We start from the raw sequence: 21,768 nt of genomic DNA, 5'->3' as shown, positions 1-21,768 counted from the left end.
CCCTGAACATGGAGGGGGTGGGATCGTCCACCAGACCTCCAGCTCCCCCCCCCCCCCCTCATCGCTGGGTGGGAGAGGGTTTGGCCACGAAGGTTTCTGGGGGTTTGGGGGGGGGGGGGGGGCTGGAGACACACCAGAGCTCCAGCCCTCGTTGTTCGGGCCTCGGCAGGCTGTTTGACAGGTTTGGGCTTTTGACAGCCCAGACCTGTCAAACAAGTGCGGGAGGATTGTGCTGAGCGCATGCTCAGGCGCAATTCTCCCGCACTTCTACATGATAATCAAAGATAATAGCGCTGCTTAGATTTGCGTGCATTATCTTTGATCATCGATGCAGAAAAGCCCTGCGCTGTCCCAGCGCTATTTTTAGAGCGCTGTTCGGAACAGCGCGGGGCTTTGGATCATGAGGGCCTGAGTGCAGTGAAGAACATGTCTGCAATACTTTTCTCGTCAGATTGCAGCAAAAAGCAAAGGAAGTTGAGATTTGCAGGCAAACAACGTAACAGGAAGCTATTCTAGCTTTAGCCAGATTTGTAGCCACACAGTATCCTAAATGCAATGTGGGCGTTGGTTTATACATTTGTAAATGATTGCTGCATTTCGCAACTTAAGGAAATGCACAGATGTGTGGTATGTGTTTTGTATACTCAACTTGTTACAGTTACTTTTTTTTTTTTTACAATTACCCATTGCAGGTTTGGATCAGCTTTATCTTGCTGGGTTAAATAGCCATTACTTTCATGTGTGCAGGCTGTAAACTTTGTGATGGTAGTTATTAAACAGTGCTCTGCGCTTAAGAGATTTATTGACTTAAGCATGCTATTGAATTGTTCTCTGAATACTTAATATAAGATGATCAAAGTAGGCAAGCTACAAGACATTGTCGAGGGTCTAATGGGCATGCTTAATTGTATAGGAGCTTTAAAAGGATATAATTTATGTTTTGGTGTCACTTCTTTATAGGAAAAACTGTCAATAGGCATATCTTGAGCACTTTTGGAAAGATGGGTTAGGAGTTTACTAATGGGTATGATTAAATTTAGGAGTTATCCATATAAATGCCTTGGTTTTCAACATGCCAGAGCATGTCAAAAGGTTTATTTGGATAGTGCTTGATGCTACTTAGATAAAGGTAATTTTAGGTAGAATTGCACAAATAGCTGTCCTTACTTGAAAGCATAACTTCCCTTAGTAAGCTTTTCCTCTATCCCTCCCAATATCCATACAAAAAGGACAAAAACCTAATGGTCACCTCAACTTTTTTTTTATTTGCTGTTTAAACAGAAAAAAACAAACCAGATGCCACATATCCCTGGCTATCACCTGGCCCTTTAAGTCTCCTGGCTGGCCAAATATAGGGAAAACCCATGAGGGATACCTTGACCCCTCACTGCTGTCCAAAAAAAAAAAAAAATGGGTTGGTTGAGGCAATTCCCTTCTTCCCTTTGTCAAAATCACCAGAAGGGAGGGAGAGGTGGCTAGTGAAATAATAAAACAATATTTTTACTGTGTGCTGAAAGGTGGGAGGGGTGGCAGAACACATTAACATTTTTTTTTGTCCTTGTTGGTACATAGGAAACTAGTGTGGAAGAAGGGACATGGGATATGTAGCCTAGTTATCATGATACGGTTAGAGGGCATTGCTAGTGCCATACTTTTGGCACAAATCAGTTGATAGCTAGAGAACAAAGCTACAATTTGTCCAGCTAAATTTGGCTGAACATTGAGCTGTGAACTTAATTTGTTTATATACAGCAGACTATTTCCCTAAAGATGACCAGCTAAGTTTCCCGATTTGGTCCACTTGGTGGATCTTTGAATACTGACCTCTTAACATAAATATACTGGACAATTACCACCTCTGTGGGTAGCAATGTGTATGTTACTTACTCACATAGTTAATGAGTTCCCTTGGACAGACCTAGATTAGTTAGGTGAGACTACAAAATGTTAGGTGTATCTACCCTAGAAATTTCTTGGGGCAGAAGACATTTCTTCTTTTTATGTCTTGTGTGATTGTGGTCAAGTGTTGATAATGTATGGCTTTGTGTTCTTTTCCAGTTTCCAGCTGCTTGGCTGACCATGTTCGATGCTCTACTTATTATCATCCTGATACCTTTGAAGGATAAACTGGTGGATCCTGTTCTGAAGAGAAAAGGTTTACTTCCGTCCTCTTTGAAGAGGATCGCTGTTGGAATGTTCTTTGTAATGTGTTCTGCTTTTGCAGCCGGTAAGGAGAAAGAGTGTGAGTTTGTATGTTAACGCTGGTCGCAGCATTTAAATTTCAACACAGTTAAATGAATAATGAGCAGAGCTTGAATATATGTGGACAGTGGGTGATATTCAGCTGCTGTGCATATAACTGTATAGCCTGTTTAATTTACTACTCGGGACACACCTTGCCAGTCTAGCTTTCAGGATATCTCCAGTGAATTTACATACACTACCTTCATTATATGCAAATCTATTTCATGCATACTCATGGGTATCCTGAAAACCAGAGTGGCTAGGTGTGTCCAGTGGACTGGGTTTGGAACCCCTGGTTTAGGCCAGTAAAATGTCTATCTAATTTGCAAACAGCTGAATATTAGCCCCTCGCTTCCTAGCACATACGTCTCCCTTTGATTTCTACTCCCTAAGTGCATCACTCTGCACTTCTTTGCATTGAATTTTAATTGCCAAACAGACTATTCTTCTAAACTTTTTTAAGGTTCCTTTTTCATGTTTTCCACTCTGGAGCATCCACTCTTTTACAGATTTTGGTATCGCCCGTAAAAAGGCAAACCACCTAACCCTTCGGCAATGTCACTCAAAAATATATTGAACAGAATTGGCCCCAGCACCAATCCTTGAGGCATTCCACTACACACCTTACCTTCCTCCGAGTGAATTCCATTAACCACCATCTTCTGGCATCTGTATCAACAGTTTCTAATCCAGTTCACCACTTTGGATCCTAACCAGCCTGTTCAGTTTATTCAATAGCTTCCTATGAAGAACTGTGTCAAAGGGTTTTCTGAAATCTAAGTAGATTACATCTAACACACGTCCTCGATCCACTGTTCTGGTCACCCAGTCAAAAAATTCAATCAGATTCGTTCTGGCATGATTTACTTTTGGTAGAACCGTTCTGTCTTGGATCTTGTAACCTATTGGACTCCAGGAAATTCACGATCGTTACCTTCAGCATCGCTTCCATTACTTTTCTAATAACTGAAGTGAGGCTTACCGACCTGTAGTTTCCAGCTTCTTCTCTGTCACCACTTTTGTGGCCCACATCCACTCTTCTTCAGTCCCTTGGAACCTGTCCCGTCTCCAAGGATTTATTAAACAAACAAAAAGGGGACCCGCCAGAACCTCTGAGCTCCCTCAATATCCTGGGATGGATCTCGTGTGGTCCCATGGCTTTACTACTACTACTACTCATCATTTCTATAGCGCTACTAGACGTACGCAGCGCTGTACACCTGAACATGAAGAGGCAGTCCCTGCTCGACAGAGCTTACAATCTAATTAGGACAGACAAACAGGACAAATAAGAGATAAGGGAATATTAAAGTGAGGATGATAAAATAAAGGTTCTGAACAAGTGAATAAGGGTTAGAAGTTAAAAGCAACATCAAAAAGGTGGGCTTTTAGCTTAGATTTGAAGACGGCCAGAGATGGAGCTTGACGTACCAGCTTAGGAAGTCTATTCCAGGCATATGGTGCAGCAAGATAAAAGGAACGGAGTCTGGAGTTAGTGGTGGAGGAGAAGGGTTCAGATAAGAGAGATTTACCCAGTGAACGGAGTTCCCGAGGAGGAGAGATGAGAGTGGAGACTGTAGGGAGAGATGAGAGTGGAAAGGTACTGAGGAGCTGCAGAGTGAATGCACTTATAGGTCAAATAAGAGGAGTTTGAACTGTATGCGGAAACGGCTAGGAAGCCAGTGAAGTGACTTGAGAAGAGGGCTAATATGAGCATAACGACACTGGCAGAATATTAGTCGTGCAGCAGAATTTTGAACAGATTAAAGAGGAAAGAGATGGCTAAGTGGAAGAGCAGTGAGAAGCAAGTTGCAATAGTCTAAGCAAGAGGTGATAAGAATGTGGATGAGGGTTCTGGTAGTATGCTCAGAAAGGAATGGGCGAATTTTGGTGATATTATAGAGAAAAGGTGCAGCGAAGGGCAACTAAAATGATAGCAGGGATGGGACGACTTCCCTATGAAGAAAGACTAAGGAAGCTAGGGCTTTTCAGCTTGGAAAAGAGACGGCTGAGGGGAGACATGATAGAGGTATATAAAATAATGAGTGGAGTGGAACAGGTGGATGTGAAGTGTGTGTTCACGCTTTCCAAAAATACTAGGACTAGGGGGCTTGTGATGAAACTACAGTGTAGTAAATTTAAAACAAATCGGAGAAAATGTTTCTTGACCCAACGCATAATTAAACTCTGGAATTCGTTGCCGGAGAATGTGGTGAAGGCGGTTAGCTTGGCAGAGTTTAAAAAGGGGTTAGACCGTTTCCTACAGGACAAGTCCATAAACCGCTACTAAATGGACTTGGGAAAAATCCACAATTTCAGGAATAACATGTATAGAATGTTTGTACGTTTGGGAAGCTTGCCAGGTGCCCTTGGCCTGGATTGGCCGCTGTCGTGGACAGGATGCTGGGCTCGATGGACCCTTGGTCTTTTCTCAGTGTGGCATTATTTATGTACTTATGACCCAGTGGTATGGAGGAGTAGCCTAGTCATTAGAGTAGCGGACTAAGAACCGATTAAGTCTGAGTTCAAATCCCACTGACACTTCTTGTAGCCTTGGACAAATCACCTAAACTTATTTGAATGTAACTTGCCGTTGAACTGCTACTGAAAAGGCATGAGCTAAATCCTATGGCAGAAATGTTCAAAAATCTGGCACTGTACTAAACGGCGCAGAAAAAATACCACCACAACAGTGGGGAAGGAACTCCCTAATGCTCAACGCTATGACTTACAAATTTAAATTTAGCCACATTGTTTGCATTGAGCATTAAGGAAAACTTTGGGAGGTTTGTTCCTGGGCATACGCTTAAGAGCTGTGCATTAAGCATAGCTCTTAAGCACATACCCAGGAGGGAGGAGGGAAGGAGGAGGAAGAGCTACCCTATCAACTTGCTGTTTCCAGGATTCACATGTGGATTATTATTATCATTATTTTGAAGAGCAGGGCAACCATAGTTTGCCCAACAGTGTCAGGATTTTTTGCATGCATGGGGGGGGGGGAGGGGGAGGGTGGTGAGCAGAGCAGGGTAGCCACATGATCCTGTGCCCAGCAAGTCAACCACAGCCTGGCTGACAGTGTCAACATTTTTTTGCACACAACTAAACCACTGCTGCCACCAACAGTGGAGGAGTGGCCTAGTGGTTAGGGTGGTGGACTTTGGTCCTGGGGAACTGAGGAACTGAGTTCAATTCCCACTTTAGGCACAGGTAGCTCCTTGTAACTCTGGGCAAGTCACTTAACCCTCCATTGCCTCAGGTACAAATAAGTACCTGTATACAATATGTAAACCGCATTGAGCCTGCCATGAGTGGGAAAGCGCGGGGTACAAATGTAATAAAAATCAGCTCAGCGCAACCCTAACACCAGCTCCGAGCTGGTGTAGGGTTTGCCGTGGGAGGAGCACCCTTGTTTGGTGCATTTGAGAAGAATGCATGCTTATTGTGCCCAGAGCTGGCAAGCTCGTTATTTGACATGCTCGTCTGCTTTGATCATTTGGCAGGAGCAAATGTGGGCTCCAGTCCAGCGCTAATGGCCTGTATTGCCCGCATTTGCTTCTGAGCATCCAGCTATATGTTCTTGAAAGGAGTGTGCGTAAAAGTTTAGAAACCTCACTATGGGTGCATAGAAATCATGTGTGTTGTGTACATCATTTATTATTATTATTATTATTACATCACACGTCTATACCTCTAAAACCACAAGTTCTATTTGGTTTACAAAATCAAGAAACAAAGGTATAGTTCTTGGGCATTACATGGTGTACAAAATAAATAAGAATCATGAGTCTCAAAATTAATTTTCTAAAAAGTACAGTCTTAAGTTGTTTCCTAAAATGCAAATGATCTGTCGTCATATCCATACCTGTCAGTACATTTTTCCACACCTCCAATTTTATCTGTCTCGGGGAGAGGGGGTTTTCCAGTCTTTTTTTTTTTTTTTTTTTAATTACAAGATTTTCATTCTGGTGCTTTCTGTATTTTTTGTTGTTGTGACTAGTGTTTTCTGAACAGTATCAACACAGGCCTGTGGTGCACCCACACTTTTATTTTCCTTGCAGAAACTATATTTTTGGCTTCTAAATGTCCCCAGTGGTTTCTTTTACTAAAGTGTGATAGTTTTGCCTTTACTGTGTGCTGACTATCAGAGGGTGTGCCCAGCATGTTCCCATATAGTAGTACTTTGTGTGCAAAGTGTATTTACAGATAGCACGAGGGCACAGCCCACGCCTCATAGCAGGCTAGGAGGTTAACACATGAATTACATTTTGTTTTGCATAATTCAGAGTTATTCAGGTAGGTTGATTTGTCTTCTATTATATTTAGGTGCTGAATTTTAAAGCACGTAGACTTAAAAAGGTGCATATTAACCTGTGTAACTTTGTATGCCTGTGTGTTTTGAAAAGGAGCCTCCAACACGGTATGCTGTGTGCATTGGTCGTTACGTTGGTTGGAGCTGATTTTGTTTAATTCTTTTTATTATCTGTGTTTATTTTGTAAAATATAAATACACTCAAGCAAAGCGACAGAGAAGCTAAGCAGAGAAAAGATATAACTGGCACAAGAACTGGCATATAAAAGTTTAGCTCCAGATGAAGATGTTACGAAACAGAAGCGCACTGTTGAGCAAACCAGTGAGAGAGCCTGGAAGATAAGATAAGTGCAAAAGTAATAAGAACAAAAAGTGAAAAAGCAAAAAATTATTAATCTAGACTAATGAGGATTCCCGCTGTTAGAATAACGATACGGCGGAGAGGTATAGCTTATGAAGCAAAGAATTAATAAGCACACCGGAAATCTGAAGTCAAGATTATTATATTTATCAAAAAAACTGTGTTGATAAGTACAAAGTGCCATAGTGGTATTAATTGTTAGAATTTATTCTAGTGAGCACTATAGCTGAAGTGTAATTTAAAATATAAATAAAAAGAAAAGAAAATGAGCCTTCTAGTATGTTCCTCATAATTGCTCTTCGATATATGATCTGATTGGCATGTCTGAATGCTGCTGGAATACTTTTGTGGATCAGCATTGCCACACTGTGGCCGGATCTTTGGGAAAGAGAGAGAACCTATATAAATATTTTTTGCTCGTCAAGGTATGAGGAACTAGTCTTCAGCATATGTCTAGTCAGTGTAGAAGGGAGTAAGGGAGTTGTAATCTTCTCCATACTGGGCAGTGTTTCAGATTACATACAATAGTACTGTCTGTATTGATTATTTTTACTTGTTGTGCTTGGAGCCAGATACTTCAGCAAGCAAGTAGGGCTGCATCTTTTTTGTAGTGAATACATTGTGATCTAATTGATCCACATTGGCTGTGAGCGAATAAACGATAGCGTACATGTTGCATGAAACAGCACTTTGCTGCAATGTGTTACGTGCCTTGCAGCTTTCAAACATTTTAGGATTAAACAGGGGAGACGATTGTATTGAGCTGCTGGGGCAGTTAAGTAGGGTTTTGTAGTACAAATACCTAATTAAGACTTGCCAAACACGCTTCCAAAGTATTGCAGAGAATGTAAATGCTCCAACTTTTTTCTAAGATTAGGATGTGGTCTGTATGTAACACAGCTCTAGACAGTTATAGAAAGTGTAATTTCTAATTAGTTGAATTAGTGAGGCATGCATTATAACCATCAAATCTGATGTAATTTTTTTTTAACACTGCATAAACAGAGGTTAAGTAATTGCTGTTGAGGCTGACAGTGCAGTCTTGCAGTTAAAGCACTCATATTAATAATCCAGGGATCCAGTTTTACTCTTGTTTAGTTATGCGATCTTGAGCAGGTATCAGGTTTTTTTTTCTTCTTTTCTTTCTCCCGTTTAGGAATAATTACCAATATCGGTCACTTCATTTGTAATGTCATTTAAAATACTTTTTTTTTGTCAAATTTTAAGAAACCACAGCAGGCTGTAGGTGTTAATATAAGTCCAAGTGATGGGTATTAAATGACACATTATAGACTAAATTCTGTGAATAGCGCCAAGTGCTTAAAGTTAGGTGCCGTTTATAGATTAGCACTTATTCTAGGACCTAAATAGGCACAAGCATTTAAACTAACTGAACCCTAATGTAAATCCTTGTGCCTAAATTAGGCACGGTTCCCACCCCTTATTCTATAAAAATGCACGCAAATTGAACGAATGCCCCTGATCCACCCATGATCATCCTATAGCCGCTTGCCTTTTTGGACCCCTGCATGACATTTATGCTCGGATTCCCAGCACCTAACTTTGTGAGCATAAATCCTAATTCCAGTTAGCACCAATAATTGTTAGGTCCCAATTATCGGCAGTAATTGGCTTGTTCAGTTAAGTTGCACAGGCAATTCAAAGCACCATATATAGAAATGGGGGAGTATGGGGATAATTCTGTAGCATGGGTGCGAACACATTTATGTGCTGATTACATGCATAAATGCTTAGAACAATTGCATTTACCATCATGTGTGACTGTGTGCATATAGTTGCCAAAATTCATCTAAGTGCTATTCTATAAATGCCCATTTAACTTACGTGGAGGGGCATAATCGAACGCGAACGTCCATCTTCATGGGCGTCTATGTCCGAAAACGGGTATGTGAAGAGGCGGAACAGACCGTATTTTCGAAAAAGATGGGCGTCCATCTTTCGTTTCAAAAATACGGTTTGGAAGGACCAAATGCCATGGATTTGGTCCCTTCTGAGATGGGCGTTTTTTGCGATAATGGAATCTAAAAACGCCCAGCTCAGAAACTACTACTACTACTTATCATTTCTAAAGCGTCCCAATCCAAGCCATTTGGTCGTGGGAGGGACAAATGTACAACACTTCCATAGCTCTTAGGGGTGAAGGGGGCAACTACATGTGGGTACAGTCGGTTTTAGAGGCCTCCCATTTACCACCACAAGTGTTACGGGTGGGGGGGGGGGGGGGGATGGGCCTGGGTCTGCCTGCCTGAAGTGCACTGCAGTACCCACTAAAAGTGCTCCAGGGACAGGACTTGTTGCTGCTGTATAACCTTGGCACAGCAGTTCACACCTGAAGACGAATCTCGCTGAAAAAGTCCTTTATTTGAATAAGCACGTTTACTCACAGTTAACTGCAGATCAGAAGTTGTGTCCCACTGGCAACGAGTCTCGCTGGTACTGAGATTAGCAGTAGGTCCGAGCTGGCAGAATGGTGTACAATGCCCTCAAGGTAAGAACTAAGTGCTGTAACGTGGCTAACACATGAAATGGATCTAAAAGTGTCTTACACAAATGGCCACTACCTCATGGACTACTGGAAACAAAACAGGGCACACACTGACCCAGTAAGCAGAGGGAAAAGCACCATGGGAGTAGAGCCTACCAACTACCAACATCGTGAGCATTTAACACAAGCTAGTGGAATCACGGAGCCCAATACCCTACACCCACTACAATGCATTGCTGATGTGACTCTGCAGTGCCCTTAACAGAAAAGGTGTCACACTCACCCAAGACCCACATCAGAACCAGAGAGAGGCTGTCAGAGGATAGAACACATTCTGCTGTCATGGAGGTGGGTACGGCATTTGAAGCTGGCACACAGGCTGGCAAAAAAAGTTTGTAAAGTGGGTTTTATTTGGTAGGAGGGGGTTAGTGACCACCGGGGGAGTCAGGAGAGGTGATCCCCGATTCCCTCCGGTGGTCATCTGGTCAGTTGGGGCACTTTTTGGGGACTTGGACCTGAAAAAAAAGGGTCCAAATAAAGTGGACCTAATTCTTGTCATAAACGCCCTTCTTGTTTCGATTATCAGCTAAAGACGCCCATCTCTCCTCGGCCGATAACCACGCCCCAGTCCTGCCTTTGTCATGCCTCCGACACGCCCCCGTGATCTTTGTTTGTGTCCGAGACGGACTTCAGTTGAGGACGCCAAAAATTGGGTTTCGTTTATACCAATTTGGGCACCCTCGGGGAAACGGACGCCCATCTCCTGATTTGGGTCGAAATATGGGCGTCTTTAACTTTCGAAAATAAGCTGGATAGAGTGTATTTGCAAGGGGGGAGGTGCACACATACATGGAACATGCGTAACTTTTATGGGATATTTTCTGTTTCCAGTTGATTTGAATGATATAATCTCCTGCTAATTTCTTTTAATTTAATATCGTAATACACCAGCCACAGAGCTGGTGTTAAGTGCTTGCACCTAAATGTTAAGTGTTTATGTACCCAGGCTGGTGTGGAGGAGTAGCCTTGTGATCTTATGCAAGTCACTTAACTCTCTATTGCCTCAGGTACAAAAAAATAGAATGTGAGCCCTCCTGGGATAGGGAAATACCTAGTGTACCTGAATGTAACTCATTTCGAGCTACAACTGAAAAAGGTGTGAGCAAAATCCATTATAAAATGCTATAAAGATGCCTATGTTCTTTAGAATAGGCTCTTATCAGGGCACCCTGTTGGAATCACCCTCTGTTTTATATTGCATATGAAAAGCAAGTCAGACTAACTTAGCTGCACCAGTGGTTTAGAATTTCCTTCAAACCGAAGTGGTTTAACACAGTGTTTCCCAAGTTTGGTCCTGGAGTACTCCCTTGCCAGTCAGGTTTTCAGGATGTCCACAATGAATATGTGTGAACTTGATTTGCATACAGTGACTCCATTATATGCAAATCTTTTTCATCAACCTTCCTTTATCTACATGTTTGTTCACGCCTTCAAAGAAGTGAAGCAAATTTGTGAGGCTTTACAGTCTGTATCTGAAGCAATGTAGGGTTAAGCGACCTGCCCAAGGTGATGAAGAGCAGCAAAGGCATTTGAACCATGGCTTTCCTGGTTCTAAGACAGATGCTGTTAAGACATGATACTTTTATTAAAGATCAGAGACTAAGGTTTGCATTAGGTGTAGAGATGTACCCAGTATGATGGTTTTCTTTAAGTGGTGGTAAGTAATTTTTTGGTTGTGGTTCCATCATTGACTTATGGTCTTCAGAATATTGTCTGAATGGTGTGTGTTTTCTTTTGTGAGTTGAATTTTATACATTGATATCTATTTGTGTTTTCATCATTTCTACTGTACAGTGCTACTCATTAGGTTTTGCTAAACCGAAGTGCTTTCGATATGTATTGGAAGTAGTGAAATTGTTGAACAAGAGCCCAGCTATAACTGGATGTAGTAATCATCTGCTTTATTTACTATGGACTGTTCATTATGTATTCTTGGCAAAAGCCAAAGCTTACCCAACTGGAAAATTCTTGGCTGCTAATTTGTTTAGTTGGCTAAACTTTTATTTGTGTACTTATTTTTTTTTCTCTCTCTCCTTTTAAACTGGATTACATTGAAATTAGACTCTTAATGAATTTATTGATTTCAGCTAAATGTTCAAGTTAGATGTTTTCAAAGATAATATCTATTAGTTATAATGACAGGTAACTAAAGGCTGCTAGTCGCAAGAATGTGGGCTAATTGCTGGAGAACTGTAGAGAGATGCCAATCTTAATTTGTGTGATTCACAATCCAAGCATCTGGTGTCTAGGAATTATGTTTGAAAACCTCTAGTAATTAGAACCTTTAATTTAGTGTATGGTGGAAGGGATCCTAGGGTATTGCTACCAGGCAGAATTAAGGCAAAGGAAAGCTAGAAACGTTCCTATGACCTACATGTTAGGAAGGTGCTTCAGAGATGTATTAATTCAGTGACTCCTAGGGCAGATTTTCTCTCTTGTAAATTAGATGCTGGCAAAGAGAGTGCGATAGAGGTTGGGGAACCACAGCTAGTCTGTTTTCCCTACTCTGCATGCATTGTCTTCCAGTAGGCAAGAGACATTGGGGCAACATTTGCTTGCTTCCTCTGCAAGTATTTTTTTACAGTCAATCATTCACAGTCTGGTTTGTGAAAATTAAAATGGATTTTTATTATGATTGAGGGTGGGGAGAGGCAACAGGCTTATTTTCCTAGTGCCCACCAAGGATTAATCCTGCCATAATTGCTATTAATGATGAGTTACCCACTTCTATTTTTTGCTTAATGTTGCTGCCATCCAAATATTAAGTTTTAAAAGATGGACCCTATTTGTCATACTTTGTTCATCCTTTCCCCTTATGTTTTTTGCCCATATCCAGCTATTACTGTAAGTGGTCATCTGTCCTAGTTCCTTTCGACACCTTCATCTCGGAGCTCTAGGTACAGGCATTTTTAGACGGATTTCATGAGGGAGGTGATCTGTTTTGTGTGGTCCCCCCCCCCCCCCCCGCCCTCCCCCGACCAGGTATAGATAAGAGTCTGACCAAATTTTCAGCTTCGATGCAGAAACTGGCCTGAAATCCAGCTATGGCCATGCTTCTGTTTTGGTGTAAAATGCCAGTGCATTTTCTTCTGAAACTGAACAGCCGCTTTTTTTTTTTTTTTGTTACATTTGTACCCCGCACTTTCCCACTCATGGCAGGCTCTATGCGGCAGGCAATGGAGGGTTAAGTGACTTGCCCAGAGTCACAAGGAACTGCCTGTGCCAGGAATTGAACTCAGTTCTTCAGTTCCCCAGGACCAAAGTCCACCACCCTAACCACTAGGCCACTCCTCCAGCTTTCTGCTGCTGCCCTCCCTGGGCCTACCTTAGAAACCTTGGTGGTCTAGTGGCCTCATCAGGGCACGAATGACTCATCACTCCTGCCCATGCCAGCTCTGTAGTCAAAATGGTTGCCATGGCAGCTTTGTGGCAGCCATTTTGAGATTGGAATCAGCAAGGGCAAGAGCGACTGGGGATTGCTCCTGTTCTTGCAGGTTCCGTTCTCAAAATGGCTGCTATGACCTCCCATTTCAGTCAGTTTGACTACGGAGCTGGCATAGGAGAAACTGCTGCCCCAAAAAGGCTACTAGACCACAAGAGCGTCTAAGGTACATAAGTATTGCCATACTGGGACAGTCCATCAAGCCCAGCATCCTGTTTCCAATGGTGGCCAATCCAGGTCACAAGTACCTGGCAAGATCCCAAAACAGTACAATACATTTTATGCTGTTTATCCTAGAAATAAGCAGTGGATTTTTCCCAAGTCCATTTTAATAATGGTCTATGAACTTTTCCTTTAGGAAGCCATTCAAACCTTTTTTTTTTTTTAAGCCCCACTAAGCTAACTGCTTTTACTTCATTCTCTGGCAACGAATTACAGAGTTTAATTATACGTTGAGCGATGAAATATTTTCTCCGATTCATTTTAAATTTACTACTTTGTAGCTTCATTGTGTGCCCCCTAGTCCTAGTATTTTTGGAAAGAGTAAACAAGCGATTCACGTCTATCCATTCCACTCCACTCATTATTTTATAGACCTCTATCATATCTCCCCTCAACCTTCTTTTCTCCAAACTGAAGAGCCTTACCCCCTTTAGCCTTTCCTCATAGGGAAGTCGTCCCATCCTCTTTATCATTTTCATCACCCTTCTCTGTGCCTTTTCTAATTCCATTATATCTTTTTTTGAGATGTGGTGACCAGAATTGCACACAATATTCATGATGCAGTCGCACCATGGAGCGATACAAAGGCATTATAACATCCTCATTTTTGTTTTCCATTCCTTTCCTAATAATACCTAACATTCTATTTGCTTTCTTATCCGCCGCTGCACCCTGAGCAAGGTTCTATGTCAGTTCCCATCGGACAGTTTTCCCCCACCAATTCCCACCACGGACAATTCTCGCCGGACCAATTCCCACTCACCAGGGAGGACAATTCCCACCTAAAACCAAAAAAATGAAGGAACCCCCCCCCTCACTGCTACACACAAAATCCGCACCACACCATGGAGGACAATTCCCACCCAAAACCAAAAAATTGTCCAAACAGCTGTCAAACGTGCAAATCCTATATAGTAAAACGCACCTCCAATGTTCTGAAGCTGAGAAAGTGAAGCCTTGAAGCATACGTGCTCTCTCTAAGGCTATATCCATCTCCTGAATTGACGTCAACGCAGCACTGACCAACCACAGATGGGAGGGTGGGCGCAGGGCGGCGATTGGCTCTACCATTCAGTGGGCGTGCACGGCAGTGGAGAGCAGCAAGGAGAGTGAAGTGAAACTGTCAGGAACCATGAAATTATATGCCATAGAGGAAGTGCGAATTTAAAGGCAGAGAAACAAAAGTGGCAAGTGAGCAGTGCAAATGGAGACATTAAAATGTAAACGAGCAGCACAGGCAAAGCGGTGAAGTGGAAGAACGGTGTAGGAGAGAAACGTGGACAAATAAAAGCTGAAGTCGGGTGTGGATGTGAATGCGGAGAACAAAGTGATGTGCGAGAGAAACAGCTGAGAAATACGGCGTGTGAATGAAGAAACGGAAAAAGACGGGCGCGATGTGAACACCACGGCACTGTGAAAGAAGGCAAGAAATATATATAAGAATACCTGAAAGGAGAATCGTGTCCACAAAAATAACGCTGTGTCAGCAATATGGAAACTAGATCTGAGTCAGGATATTTAAATGAAAAAAAGGGCGGCAAAAGAGGGGGCGGGGTGAATACATGACATCAGTGACGTCGATGTGAGACTTGGGATAGTGCAGAAAACGATGAATGATTACCGTTTGCAGAACATAAACTAGGACTAATAAAATGTGAGAACATAAAATATAGGGAAGGAAATGATAGATGTGTATGGGAAAATGATGATATGAACTATTACAAAAAAGGCTGGAGGGGCGGCAGGGGAGAGAGGAGAATCGCTGGGTGGCTGGAGGGGGGGCAGGGGACAGAGGAGAATCGCTGGGTGATGGAGGGGGGGGGGGGGACAAGGGAGAGAGGAGAATCACACACTCTCACAGACACACTCACACCCAGTCTCACTCTCTCTCTGTCACACACACACTCGCACATTCACTCTCTTTCTCTCACACAGTCACTCTCACACACTCAAACATACACACTCCGAGGAAAACCTTGCTAGCGCCCGTTTCATTTGTGTCAGAAACAGGCCTTTTTTACTAGTATAAATATAAATAATCACAAACACACCAGTCCACAATAAAAAAAAAAAATCTAGTAGTTAACTGTCCCAAACAACTGTAAAACAAACATGGAAATAAAATAAATTAGAAACAAACTTAGAACTGAAGTATGAAAAATATAAGATATCAAGTAGAAAGTAAGGTTATGAGCAATGCCACAAAGAAAATCCTTCACAGATTTCTTACCAAAATCTTCAAGCAATGCAACTAGCTGTTCTTGAGCTGCTTTATATTGACGACGCTGGGGAGGAAGTAGATGGCCAGCTATAAGATGTTCCTATTCAACCTCCGCCATAGCTTGCTCCTTCTGTAGCACCCTGATGAAGCGCCAGATATTAGGACGGTGAGCTGTACGCTGGACTGCAAGCGATTATGGTACCCCTCAATCACATTGGTAGTACGAGGCAGGTTATTCTGCACACAGTCATATACATTCCAAAAACCTATAGCCTGTCTACATCTAATATTTCAACAAATGCTTCTTAATACTAGAAGTTGTGTTGCAGCTCCTTCTGACACACAAGCAACAGCAGCAGCAATAATTTGTTGTGGTGTCTCCTAGATATAAAAGCAGTGATGCATGACCTTAAAATCAACAACCCACAATATAACAAACACTGTCGCCATCAAATAACCAGACACCCCATAAAAAAAAATAAATCACCACTGTGGAAGAGATCAGAGTAAGTGAACATAAAAGATCGAAAGATACCAAACTAAAATAGCAAAACTAACACAATATGCCAGAACAACACCCACAAAAAAATATGTAACAAAATGGAAAAACTTCTTGCCTGGGTTCCAATCCCTTTATCCTTTACCACTGTAGAAACCTTTGCTACTTCCTTACGATGCCCATCTGGAACATGACTGTGCTCATTAAATACGTCAATAACTTACCCGTTAAACACTTTTATTCTGGCAGGGCATAGATAGTTCCGTCTTATCTCACACTAAAAATAAAAATGACACCGGTAGCCAGAACCTTTTGTTTGGCATACAAATAACCTTCAAATGACAACTTCTGCTTCCCTTTTTCACTCAATACCCATTCCGTCATGTTCTCAGACCACCAGCAGTAACATACATGACAGCACGAAATCCTTAAAAAAAACAAAAAACACACATAACTACTTACCAGTATTGTTCTGAATGAATGCCCGTTTTCCATACCTCCTCTCATCCCCATGGACTTGTATTCTTCACTAAGTTATATAAGTGGTCTGAGGTAGTTCGTTGCAAAAGTGGAAGGCAAAAAGAAAGAAATGCACATGCATGGTGAGGCAGCTTGAGAACGTCTAGTTTTTATCAACTGGAGTACCTACTCTTATGGTCTCAGTTTTCAAAACATTTTTCTATACCTGGTATGCCATAAGTTTTGCTTTTCTCTCCATCTTTGTCATATTCTTTGCATTTGACAGTCTAACCTTGGGCTGTGTGGCATCCAGTTCCTGGCCAAGAGGCTTTTCAAGTTGTTCGCAGCCTGCATTTAGATCATTATATAACAGGTCTTCAGCTATGAAAACTGGACTGGCCTAGTGGTTAGTGCAGTGGACTTTGATCCTGGGGAACTGAGTTCGATTCCCACTGCAGCTCCTTGTGACTCTGGGCAAATCACTTAACCCTCCATTGCCCCTGGTACAAAATAAGTACCTGAATATAAGTAAACCGCTTTGAATGTAGTTGCAAAAACCTCAGAAAGGCGGTATATCAAGTCCCATTTCCCAATTCTAAACTGGAGTTGTAGATATAGAAAGAGCTTCACTCTGACACTAAGCATCCTATTACTTTTTTCTTGCTTGCCATCTGGAGGTAATATCCTGTCCCTATTGCCCTCAGCTTTGCCTGATGTCAGGGCTGTAGTTCTTTCTATTGCTGAAATCACATATTCATTAAACACACTGACAACAGGAAGTTACATGAAATGCAGCCTGCACGTAGATTATAATAAAATAGGTGAAGAGAGTGATTACTAACCTCGCAGCGCCACACCCCACAACACTGGGACTTCACAGCAGCTGCTCCACAACACCAGGACTTCAACGCACCATGCCAGTTTTTCCACACAGCATGCACTGTCACGTCCAAAGAGGTTTAATAGACAGGAGACCAGGTGACGTCAAAAAGTTGAAACCAATTAGGTAAGTCTGTTTCCCCTGCCCTGCGCAGCTGTCATCGTCATACACTCAAAACAAAGCAAGCAGACCTATGAGCTGCTGCATGCATGTTGTTGCACTTTATTGTTGGTAGCATTTGTTACGAGAATCAGGTGCTCAACATTCAGCCTTTTTACAGATAGACCAACAATAAAGAACAAAACCGTGGATGCAAAGAAAGGAAGAAAGATTAGTGCCGATCAGAGGCAAGGGAGCAGGCACGGGGAGTGATTGCCTCAAAAGACTGGTCTTTTGACATGAAGTGAAGGAGGGGGGGTCTAATGCCTGTGGCTTGTTTGATTCCCAAATCAAGTAGCCCCAAAGCCCAGTGCTAAAAAAATAGATTTGATGGGGCATCAGTGCTGCTTGGGTCCTCTTTCCTGATCTGCCCCGTTGTACAAAAATTTTGTGTCAGAGGTGCCTGCATTTCAAGAAGGAGGATAGCATGGAGCTTCAGAAGGAAGGCATTTCTTCGGTGACCACATGTAACGTTGGGCAGCAGTATTCAGGGAGTCACGCCACACAGCTCCAGCCTGGGCTTGCTTTCTACCACTTAGGCTCCATGTGCTCCAACCAAGAAGACGGCTGCCCCTTTGTAGCATGCAACCTACACACATGACCTTTTGTTTTTCCAGGCAGAGCAGAGGCGAGGCCTGGCCTACAGCCGCACCTGCTACTCCTGTGTAGGGTACTATATATCTCCAGAGAAAAGAGGACAGATTGAGCCAGTCTGGGTTTTACTTCCATTACTTTCAATGGAAGCAAAACCTGGACTGGATCAATGTGTCCTCCTTTTTCTGGTGTCATGTGATAACCCTACTCCTGTGACATGTCCAACCAGTGGAAGAAGTGTTTTAAGGCATAATGCAGTGTAAGTCTGCTGCCAGTACTAGATCAGAGTGGTCCATATCCTCTTCAGGGCCCCCCTGCCCCCCCCCCCCACCTTAGGTGTAGCTTTCGTCATAAAAAAAAATAATAGTGAAACTATGGAAATCAACTCAACTAATGGAATAAATGTTTGCAAGTATCTTATAAATATTCATTGTGGCTATCACAAACACCAGGCCTGTAGTATCTATTTCTGTGTTTTGTTGCTAGTCTAAAATACTACATATTAGAAGATAGAAAAGAAAATTCTCTTTTGTGATTTGTGACAATGTCTTCCTTGATTAGGCTCCTCAGAGGTGTACTTCCTGCAGGCACTAGGATAGAAGTTGAAGAAAAAAACTGGTCATTCATTTTGGACTGAAACTAAGACAAGCTTTTTTTTTTTTTTTTTTTTTTTTGGCTGGACTTATTGCATCATCTATTTTGGTCTTCTAGTGAAAACATCTCTCAAATTAGAACTTATTCAAAATGCTTTGGCACATGCTGTTATTAGCTCCATATAATGGGACCATATCACATCTGCCCTAGAGCAATCACACTGACTAAGTCATTTTTACGAATGATTTCTAAATTGGGATTTTCCTTCCTGAGGACATCACAACCAATTATGTTTTCAAGATAACCGCAATGAATATGCATGAGATATATGCAAATTGATTTCATGCATATTCATTGTGGATATTGTGAAAACCCAGCTGGCTTGTAGGGTCCTCAGGACAGGTTTGGTAAGCCCTATTCTAAATAATTAGTCGTGGCTTCTAAATCGGTTATTAGAGCTTTTTGATCTCAGCTTATTCCTGCAAATATTTTAGTAAGATACAGGGGCTCATTTTCAAAATAGAAAAAGTCCAAAAAGTGACACACAGCAGCAGATGGATTTTTTTTTTTTTTGCCAAAACATCTAAATTACTATTTTCAAAACCAGTTTTTAAGACAGTTTTCTATGCAACTCGTATACAGTGCCTCAGGGGCGTGTTGGTGGCAGGATTTGGGTGTTCCCAAATTCTGCCATAATGGAACAAAACAAAAACATTGAGCTACAAGGTATTTTTTTTTTTAGATGTTTTGGTCTAGACCTGTTTCATCAATGACTAAGCCACAAAAAGACTGTGTCCTAAATGACCACTGGAGGGATTAAGGCCTGACCTCACCCCCCCCTCCATCCCCCCCACCAAAGATGTGAAAGAAACAGTACTTACCTGCTTCAGATGTTATGGCTAAGTCCTATTAGAGCAGTAAGCAGGTCTCTGGAGTAGCCTAGTGGTTGGTGCAGTGCACTGTAGACAAGGGAACCCAGGTCCATATCCCACTCTGTTACACTTGTGGTAGAAAGTGTGAGCCCTCCATAATCCACAAAAAAAACCTACTTTACCCACGTATAGGTGACTCCTTCAGCCATAAGAGCTGTTGTAGTGGTGTACAGTAGGTTTTTGGTGCATTTTGGAGGGCTCTCCATACAACATGGTGAGATGTGTACCTGGGACCTTTTTTGTGAAGTCCACTTCAGTATCACCTAGAGTGCCCCGCTGCTCTGCTGGAATATCTAGGTGACAAGTCTACTGAAAATGCTGGCCCCTTATTCATCCCAATGGCTTGTTTTTGTGTATTTTTCCCTTGGACTCTTCCCCCCCCCCCCCCCCCCTTGAAAACAGTCCAAAATGAGATAGATGTACTCAGCATAAAAACATCAAGCAAAGTCATTTTTGAAACAAAAATATAGACCTTCGGACTGTCCCATTATGGCAGTGCTTAATTTCTTATGCTTATGTTCTTATGAATTTTTCTGGTTCGAAAAACACTATGTTTGCCACTTGATTTTTGGATGTTTTCAGCGACACGCCCAAAATCGGATTTAGACATATCAAAAATGCCCCTCATAGTGTTGCTTTTCTCTGAATGTCTGCCCCATATTCTTTTATCATTTGCTGCAGTGAGAGAGGTAGAATTAGAGGACATTTTTATGTGCTGTCACTCTTATTTCTAATTCTCTACTTAGAGATTCATCTTCTGTTGGTTCATTCAATTTTTTTTATATGTTCATTAAAGACCCAGCTGTTTTTCCAAGGCTTTTAGTGACCACCTTGAATACGAGCATTTTAAGTATTTGAAGAATCTGAATAAGCATGTTCGCTTATAAGCAGCATAAAACAATTGTAGAGAGGGTTTTAACAAATTATGCTGCTTATAATATTGGTACTCCTACTGCTGAATTATTGTTCCCTGCCTTGAATGTAACTTATATTGGACACCATCAAAGAGATTTCACTGCATGCAGCAACCCATTACGTTTCCCTCTGGTCCTTTTGGTTTTTCCTTAAATATTGATTTTGTTTCATCATTTTTTATTTATTTATGTTTGTTTAGTAATTCTTTTCTCCTGCAGCCAAATTCTGGTACCATGAGCCTTATTTTTGTAGACATTTTCTCCTAGGTGTTCTTAATCTAATCACTGGCAAAGCAGTTATGAAGTCAGGGGTCATGTACCAGGACTCCATCTGGATCCCTATATCGTTGGTTTGTAAATCAGCCAAAACACCAACGGTGACGGAGAAGTCCCAAAGTCAAGTATTGGTGACATATAATACTTTATTGGGTTGAAATAAAGATTCCACACGAAATCGTATTTCGGCCAAAAGACCTTCATCAGGAGTCTGATCTCAAATAACAAAGCGATGCTACTGAAACGTACGCATACACATTCTTGAAGATGCAGCAAATAGCAAAATCAAAATCCTGTAGCGAAACGCTCAGACTTCACAATAAACTCAATCCTGCTTATGCTGGTATCAAACCATCAAGAAGGTGTATGTGTGTGTTTCAGTAGCATTCCTTTGTTTGAGACGAGATCAGACTCCTGATGAAGACCTTTTGACTGAAACACAATTTTGTGTAGAATCTTTTATTTCAACCCAATAAAGTATTATATGTCACTACGATTGACTTCTCTTTGTCACTTTTGCTGTTTTGCTTACGTGTTGCAAAGCTTTTTTCTTCTGTGTTCTTGATTTCTAAATCAGCTACCATGTGTCATCTGTAATAATGATCATAACTACCTCTTTTCTCCCCAGCCCAGGATGAGGTTTTAAAAACATCATCCATACTTTCTGTTCTCATTGTTTTTTGTTTTGCTGTCTGTGACTAGCTCTATAAACTAGATCCCCCATCTCCCTCCAAATCCAAAGCTACTCAAAAATGATGATGGTGGAGGGTAGGGGCGAGGTAACTTGGACCAAGCATGGTGAAAACTGTTCAGGGCTGCAAAACAGCAGGAAGAAGTAGTAGAAATGTAATTCCTGAGAGAGTTCAGTTGGAATGAGAAATGAGTCAGTCTACTTACCAATGATTACTTCTGAATATGGCAGTGCTGCCTTTTGAAACTCTGGTTCAAAGTTTTGAGCAAAAAATCTCTCTCTCTCTTTCTGTCTATCTATCTATCTACATTTATATACATCCACCCATCTGTAGTTTAATGTTGATACCACTGGGCTTATAGTAGGTTACATTATAGTAAAATAAGCATCACTAAGACTTTGAGA

General features: G+C 41.7%; 1 protein-coding gene across 2 annotated transcripts in view; it reads left to right on the top strand.

Moving 5' to 3' along the window:
* The window catches only part of SLC15A4 (solute carrier family 15 member 4), a 98,310-nt gene that overhangs the window by 31,719 nt on the left and 44,823 nt on the right, over positions 1 to 21,768 (top strand). For both annotated transcript variants that reach the window (XM_030218995.1, XM_030218996.1), the window contains exon 5: positions 2,059 to 2,227. In XM_030218995.1, coding sequence (XP_030074855.1) covers positions 2,059 to 2,227 — 169 coding nt within the window. The remainder of the gene's footprint in view (positions 1 to 2,058; positions 2,228 to 21,768) is intronic.

Source organism: Microcaecilia unicolor, chromosome 11 (genome assembly GCF_901765095.1).
Source record: "Microcaecilia unicolor chromosome 11, aMicUni1.1, whole genome shotgun sequence".
Classification (NCBI taxonomy): domain Eukaryota; kingdom Metazoa; phylum Chordata; class Amphibia; order Gymnophiona; family Siphonopidae; genus Microcaecilia; species Microcaecilia unicolor.
The sequence above is the reverse complement of the archived record's forward strand: the minus strand, read 5'-3'. Positions and strand labels throughout refer to the sequence as shown.